The sequence below is a fragment of the Staurois parvus genome, unplaced genomic scaffold, assembly GCF_062004578.1.
Source record: "Staurois parvus isolate SC_StPar_1 unplaced genomic scaffold, SC_StPar_1.0 ptg000361l, whole genome shotgun sequence".
Taxonomy (NCBI): Eukaryota; Metazoa; Chordata; class Amphibia; order Anura; family Ranidae; genus Staurois; species Staurois parvus.
Window position 1 is genome coordinate 19,109,118 of NW_028318157.1, and position 8,367 is coordinate 19,117,484.

The 8,367-nt window shown below is 42.5% G+C and overlaps 1 protein-coding gene across 1 annotated transcript; it reads left to right on the forward strand.

Moving 5' to 3' along the window:
• Positions 1 to 5,912: 5,912 nt before the first annotated feature.
• GPR101 (G protein-coupled receptor 101) lies at positions 5,913 to 8,095 on the forward strand. The gene is made up of 2 exons (XM_089684984.1): positions 5,913 to 6,079; positions 6,306 to 8,095. The coding sequence occupies exon 2, from the start codon at positions 6,553 to 6,555 to the stop codon at positions 7,816 to 7,818; it is 1,266 nt and encodes a 421-aa protein (XP_089541110.1). The 5' UTR covers positions 5,913 to 6,079; positions 6,306 to 6,552; the 3' UTR covers positions 7,819 to 8,095.
• The last annotated feature ends 272 nt before the right edge of the window (positions 8,096 to 8,367 follow it).

Here is an 8,367-nt window from a genome sequence, read left to right on the forward strand (position 1 = left end):
ATTTTGCCAGTAGTGCTGTGGAACATCCAGGTGCTCTTTTGCAAACTTCAAACGTGCTGCAATATTCTTTTTGGACAGCAATGGCTTCCTCCGTGGTGTCCTCCCATGTACTCCATTCTTGTTTAATGTTTTCCTTATTGTAAATGTGTCAACAAAAATGTTAGCATGTGCCAGAGATTTCTGTAGGTCTTTAGCTGACACTCTGGGATTCTTCTTTACCTCATGCAGCATTCTGCGCTGTGCTCTTGCAGTCATTTTTACAGGACGACCACGCCTACGGAGAGTAGCAACAGTGCTAAACTTTCTCCATTTGTAGATAGTCTGTCTTACCGTGGACACATGAACATCAAGGCTTTTGGAGATACTTTTGTAACCCTTTCCATCTTCATGCAAGTCAACAATTCTTGATCGTAGGTCTTCTGAGAGCTCTTTTCTGCGAGGCATGGTTCACATCAGACAGTGCTTCTTGAAACCAGTAAACCCAAAACAGGTGTGTGTTTTTTAAGGGCAGGACAGCTGTCAGCAACATATCCAATATCATCACACTGATTGGAGTCAAGCTTGGCTCACTCCTGGCTCCAATTAGCTCTGGGAGAAGTCATTAAGCTAGGGCCTCACATACTTTTTCCTCGCTGCACTGTGAATGTTTACATGTTATGTGCAATTAAACCATGGCAACATCTAATGTTTGTGTAGTATTATGTTCATCAGACTGTGTTCTTCTATTGTTGTGACTTAGATGACGTTCAGAGCACATTTTATGCCCAATTCATGCAAAACTCCACGTAATCCCAAGGGGTTCACATACTTTTTCTTGCAACTGTATATCCCTTTTTTGAATATTGTTACAATGTTAGCTTTTCACCAGCCTGCTGGTACCATTCTGGTCAATAAGCAGTCCTTTAAAATTAGAAATAGCGATCTAGCAATAACCTGGCTAAATTCCTTGAGAGCATCTGGTTTATATACTATGAACCATCATGCACCCCTTTAAAGTAACTTCATACTAGGCTTATAACAGTTGGTGAAGCTTTACTTAAAGCGGAGCTCCACCCAAAAGAGGAAGTTCTACTTGAAGTACTCCTACCCTCCTCCCCTGCCACATTTGACATTAATTTTTTTTTGGGGGGGCAGTGGGTACCTAGTTTTGACAGTACCCACTCCCACTTCCGCCTCAGTTTGCCGCAGCGAACTGAGCCGGAGTTTCGGCCCCCCTCCTTCTCCCCGCAGTCATCTGGGGCACTTCACAGGTTCCACAGTTAAGATGCCAGTGCCAGAGAGTGAAGTGACAGATCAGGTGAGCACTTTGCTAGATCCTGGGACAGGTGAGTGTGTGTTTATTAAAATGAGGAGCTATCTTTTGGAATCCTTTTTGCTTCATCGGGGCACACGTCAGGGCTGTCTACTATCTCCTGGCCTTTTTGCCCTGGCTTTGGTTTAAATCACTTTTTTTCCCCCTTGATGCCCATGCCTCTGAATCTGCGAGATCCTCACCATTGCGTTGGGTTTATGAATTTTGGTACCTAGGTATCCAGGTGACTAGGGATCTTTCTGGGTATTTGGCCTGCAACTTTTATCCTCTCTTGTTGTCCCTCAAAGTGCTCTGCTTGGGTAGACCTTCCATTGAATTTACTTGGCCATATTAACCTCATCAAAATTATATATCTACCTAAATGTAATTACATCTTTCCCCTGTTTGGATCCCCCCCTTCCTTCTTTACTGACCTTGATAGATGTGTTTGTTTGTTGGCGCAGATCCCTTCCTCAGCTAGCGAAGACCACTCTTTGGCTTATTCCCAGGCTGGGGGGGGGGGGGGGCTGGCACTGCCCAATTTTTGAGTGTATTATTGGGCGGTGGTACTATTTTCCATTTATTGGTGGTGAGTTCCAGATCCAATGCGGCGGTGTGTTTAGAGGCAGCCTCCCTGGGCTCCCTATCGGACTTACGGAACTTCATGTATAGGGGACTGAGGGCATATGAGGGGCTGCCGGAATATGCATGCCACATGGAAGGTGTGGGTGGCTGCTCGGTGTCACTTTGTGTCGCCTGGCCAATGGTCCCCAGCTCAACCACTTTGTGGTAACCCTTCTCTTCCTCAGTTTCATACCATCCCGGCCCCCCTAATTTGGCCGCGTTATGGTGTTAACACTTTGACTGACATTATGCCTCAGGGGGCCCTTCTGCCCTTCTCCCAGCTCTCCATTAATTTTGGACTACCACCACATATGTTTTTTAGATACCTCCAACTGAGACATGCTTCGGCCGGGTGCCTCTCCTCCTCCAGACTGACCCTGTTGAGGAGCTGGTGACTCCAGCAGATTTGGTGAAGCCCCTCTCGGCTCTGTATGGGGTGCTTCTTAATGTTAATTCTCCCAAACTTGAGCATATGTGGGACCGGTGGTGGGCTGATACACCAACCTTGGATAAGGAGGATTGGAAGAATTGTTTGGAAAGGGGCCCTAAACTGGTCATCTCCTCTAGGGATAAATTTATTCAGGTCAAATTCCTCCATAGAATTGAATACACTCCTCAGAGGCTTCACACAATTTACCCTGACCGGGACCCTGTTTGTCCCCATTGTCATGTACAACCAAGGTCTTTTTTTCATATGTTTTGGTTATGCTCCGTGATTATGGCCTGTTAGTCTGAGATTTTTGCTGAGATCAATCTCCGGTTGCATTGTCATTATCTCTTTCACCTGAGTTGGCCCTATTGGGTATTCATGAGGATGACCAATGGTCACACTACGCTAAACTTTTCATATCTTACCTACTATTTTATGCTAAAAAAGAGATATTGTTTAAATGGACCTCACCAGCCCCTCCAGAATTGTCAGCCTGGGAAACGTGGCTGGACGCCGCTCTACCCATGTATAAACTCACATACATTAATCGGGGTTGACCTTGGAAGTATGACACAGTGTGGGCTCCATGGCTATCTGAGCAGTGATTTCTTTCCTTCTCCCCTCCATGTCCCCCCCCCCTCCTCTTTTGGTAGGGATCCTTCTCCGCCCACCCCCCTTTTTTTCTCTTCTTTTCCCCTTTTCTCTTTCCTTGTCCCATCCCTTCGCTCTTTCTACTTTTCTCCCCCCCCCCCTTTTATTTCTCTCTCCCCCTTCCCTTTTCCTTCTTGGGAGCCTGATATTGCTAGTGGTTTGTCGTATTAGTTTTATACTCTAATCACATGTTTTATCTAGAATCGGTTTTGTCATTACTTGTTTCGGTGCTGTACTATATGGATGAACAATCTCTGTCCATCGTTCTTTTTGTTTCCCTTTTCTGCAGATTGTGCATCACATTGTACCATGTTGTTTTTGTGCCTATGTTGTATTGTATGTTTGGTCAATAAAGCAAAAAAGTCAGCAGCTACAGTTTTTGTAGCTGCTGACTTTTAAAAACTTAAAAATGGCTGGGGCTTCTTTTTATTAACTAATATGGCACAGTCCAACATTAGTGTCAGCTCCCCTAACTCTTTAACTAAATGGCCAAGACATTCCTAAACAGGTATTAGTTAATTTCTGGCAAAGTCTGTACTGTGGTGTTCTCCGGTATCCCGTATCTTTGGGCAGACTGCAGGGTGCTGCAGTCCTCCATAGCGTCTCAGTATCACAGCATCCTGGTAACACACACCGCATTGTACCCAATCTTTCCCCTCTATTTATACGTGTATATACAGTATATATCACAGGTTAGGTAGGCTGAGTCTAAAAGGATGGGAAAGAAGCAGAGAACAATTAACCCCTTCCCCAGCCTAGGCCAGCCAGCTGCTTATCTACCTCCTGTAGTCAACCTACCTGCACGTTGGCTGGCGGTGCATTTGGGGTGCCATTAAGAAAGAATGGCACCACAGCACACCTGCCGGAACATAGCACGGTTTCATGCACTGTGGGACCTGGTGCTATATCACATATGTTCCATGTGTGATAGGGCCTTTCACAGACATAGGGTAGCATAATTACATCTTTGTATCATTATAACATTTATCACTATGGTATACTGGTTATCCCCTGTATACAATAATAGGCAGCAACCTAATTTCAACTTTAAAATTATAAGCAAAGAATGCTCCAATGTATGTAAGTCTCTAATAAAGTTTTGAAAAAGAAAACCCTACCAATGTGTCTACCATATTTTTCTTGTATTTTTACACCTCAGACAAAGGGTTAATGTGTAACAAAAAGCAAAACTTCATTTTGCATAGAGTAAGGTTATAAGCCCTATCAGTTTATTTTTGCCATCTGTGTCCCATTCCTTCCCTATAGCAAAACAGTAGCTGAGAGGAAATCCCTCCAAAGTGAGGGAATCCTTGTGTGTCCCCAGGGTCACTAGAACTAGTCTCCCCGTGATTTCCTCCACTTTTACTTTCAATTTTCATTTCATTTCAACTTCATTTTCAATGATAACACAGGACAAAAGAAGAGGGTGAATCTCCCTAATGTAGGCACAGACAGCAGTAAACACTGACAGGTGTTCTAATACATTTCCGCTCTATCCAAAACTAAAAAAACCTTTTGCCTTTAGTTACACTTTAACTTTATCTCAGATTTCAATCCATCTAAACCATATTTTCTCAGATTTCTTTGTACATCCTCTAGCTCAGCTCAGGGGGTTCTAAACATTTCAGTACAAGGACCATATAAAATATTTTACAAATATTTGAGAGCCAAAAAAAATCTGTTTTTTAAATTAACAAATAAAATGTAGATGAATGAGTATGTTTTACATAAAGCAAAGAAAATCTAAATAAACTTGAGTCCATCAGAACCCCCTCTCACATCAGGGTTCCCCTTAGAGTCCCCCTTTATATGAGAGTTCCCATCAAAGTCTCTCTTACATGAAAGACCCACCTTACATGGGAGTCCCCATCAAATTATCCCCTTATATAAAAGTCCCCATAAGAGCCCCCTTACGTAATAGTCCCCATCAAAGTCCCCTTTACAGTACATGAGAATCTCCATCAGAGTCAATCTTTCATCAAAAGACCAGATAAAATCTTGTAGTGTGCCGAATTTGGCCCATGGGCTGTAGTTTGGAGACCCCTGCTCTAGTTAAATATGTAAATCTATAAATCGGCACCACACTGTTAATCAGTGTTTTCCAATCTACCAAACGTATGAAGGCAGTATGTATCCATTTTAATGCTATCAATTTCCCAATCTGCATGTATTAAATACAGCAGTGCAAAGGGCATTTCCAGTTTGCACATTTCAAACCAGTTGGATTTCAGTTTATCAAAGTGAAATCAGTGAAACACAAATTTGGTTTGGTAGCAGCAGGTTACTGTACTATACGCTCTACTGTCTGCCTTATTGAATAAGTCAGTGACATCCCTTCGTAGCCCATAATGGACAAAACTGCACTTTTCCCAGGCAGTTGTGAAGATTGACGTGTGCTAATAATCCGTGGGCTTGTTGGTATCCATGAGAAGATGAAATGAAAGCAGAGACTGTGCTGTCAATGCAAACGACTCTTTATTGTATTACTGGTAAACTTAATGGCAATCTGCAAGATGAGTTATTTGCGTGCCAGTGTCAGTTCAAATGTAAAGCGTCGCTCGCAGTTAGTCATAGTGTCATCTCGGGCACATTTTGTAAATACGTGTCATATTTCATCGGATCTAAGCACACATTTGCGCTGTCTGCTAAGGCCTGAGACGTAGTATTTAAACAAATCTGCAATGTACAATGGTAACCGCACGGGGTTGAGGGAACCCTGCCAACTTCATTATTTAAAATACGAAAGTCATTAGAGAAGAAAATATGTAAAATGTTTTAATGCAGCAATCTGCTGCTTCTGTAAGAATGAGAGTGCCAGCGCCGTGTTGGTAGAGCTCCCTCTGCTTGCTCAACATAAGCATCTCCATAGCTTCTGAGCAAAGGAGCATTGGGGGGAGGGCTGGAAAGACAGGAGAGAGGAGGAGGAGGGAGAGAAATAGAGAGAGAGGGGCTGATTCCTCTCCAGCTGCACTCAGCTACCCAAATCACAGAAATAGACACAACGGGGAGGGGGCATGGAGACACATCTATCATTCTATCACCTTCCTCAGGACTACAGGGGATAAGACAATGCACATCAACAGGTAAAAAGACCCTTGCTGATTTTTTTTTACCTCCTTTATTATTAGCAATGCATGCTGGACAAGTGTCCTCACTATATTATCAATGAGACTAGTGTATATATGTATATAGAGAGGGACATATTTGTAACAATAATTTGAACATATTTTATTAAATTGTGCATGTCAATATTAAAAAAAATCAATTATTCTGTCCTTAGAAACTGTTGTCTATATATTTACTACATAGGCCTCCTAGGAGAAGAAGTAAAAATCATGGTATACGGCATCATGTGAAGTCTCCATCTATGTGCAGTTATCGGTCCTGATGCAGAAGGAGGAAAATGGATGTACAGAGCACATACAGAACTCTTTCTGTGAGTGTGATGCATCATGTAGTGATGGAAAAATAGAAGTTCCAACATCATTCAGCACTGCTGATAACAGATATCTGCCCCCACTCTGGATGGAGGTTTGATAAGGGGTTCAGGTTCACCATGCAGAGGCTGGGTGACCGCAGGACCACCGAGAACCAAAGTCATTTCTCAGTAGATCAAGGATCACCCTCTATGCCCGACACTGTACTCAGGATTGCCCTCATTATTTCTCTTCTTTGCCTGTCTCTCTTTGGGAACATTATGTTGTTGGTGGTTTTTCACCGCAAGCCACAGCTGCTTCAGGTAGCAAACCGCTTTATTTTCAATCTGTTGGTTGCCGATCTTTTACAGACCGTTCTGGTGATGCCTTGTGTCATTGTTACCTCCCTCCCGGATATATGGCCTTTGGAACATGGCCTCTGTGGTGCCGTGGTGGTGCTCATGCACCTCTTTGCTTTTGCCGGAGTCAACACCATCACAGTGGTGTCCATCGATAAATACCTGGCCATCATCCATCCATTATCCTACCCTGCCAAGATGACCCCAAAAAGGGGGAGCCTGCTCATCTTTTTCACATGGATTCTCAGCATCATCCAGAGCACCCCTCCTCTTTACGGATGGGGCAAAGTTGAATTTGATCTCCAAAACCACTACTGCAAAGTACTATGGGCTTCAAGTTATTCCTACACCATCCTCAGCGCCTTATTTTCTTTTATCTTACCAGTGAGCATTATGTTGGCGTGCTATGGGATGGTGTTCCGAGCAGCCAGGAGGCAAAACGCGTTAGTTCATCCAGTTCAGGCAAATGGATGTGACAGGTCTGACGGGACAAGATCTTCTGCGCTAAATGCGCTTGACAAAACAAGTCATCACAGACCACTCTACCATTGCAAAGCAGCCAAGGTTATCTTTGCTATCTTGTCCTCCTACATAATCAGTATGGGTCCCTATAGCGTTCTAAGCATTGTCTCCACCTGTGCCAGTACTATTATCCCTAAATGGGTAGCATCTATAGTGCTTGTTCTCTTCTTCCTACAGTGTTGCATTCATCCCTATATCTATGGATATATGCACAAAAGCTTAAAGAAGGAATTCCTCTTGCTATTGCATGGGTTTTTTTGCAAGCAGGTGCACCCTCAAAATGCCATAGTAGATAGTTACATTATACTCACGGATGGTCGAATACTTCAGTCACATTTTTCCACTGGCCCTACAGTAAAATTCCTCGAAGAAGAAACTACCATATCTGTAATCACCGGTAAAAGCCTAAACAACCTAAAGATTAAAGACAGCAAAAAAGAGAGCAGTTCTGTCAATATATCCCCTGAAAAACAGTCGATTCAACGAAAGATAGATCCTGATCTGCCACAACTTATTAGCTGCTAAACAATAGAAAGAATGATGTTTCTATACTATATAATGGATATGTTGGGGGGTTTCTGTATTTAAAATTGGTATAAAAATTGTTCAAAGTGGGTTCAGATTGTAATAATACTGTGCGTGAATTTAACCAATTTTACTGCTGACAAAAGAATGCAGTGTGAGGCATTGTGTTTCTTTTTATTCCCAGTAAAAAGGGTTAAATTTATCACTTTGTGGAGCGAAGCTTTGCCCGTCATTGTGGATGATAATTTTGTAATAAAATAAGAAATTACTTATTTAATGAATCAGATATTGTTAACTAGTTGCAGAGTGATAAAAAGAATCTGCCAATGAACTAGACTTTAGTAGGTGCCTGTAAATATATGGTAGAAATACGTTCTTCCATAGTATAAGTGCCAAATATATTTTGGGTTATTTGGTTTTTTTTTGGCATTTTTACTGATAGATTGTAATCTGAATTACTTGAAGTCTAACATTCTCTTTTGCAGCTCTCTGCTCCTAACTTGTGCGGTCTAGGAGTGAAAGTGTTAATTCTAGTCCTGCCATTGTGTA

What these genes read in the sequence shown, in the direction of transcription:
- GPR101 (XM_089684984.1), top strand. Translation starts at nt 6,553, where the DNA reads ATGCAGAGGCTGGGTGACCGCAGGACCACCGAGAACCAAAGTCATTTC.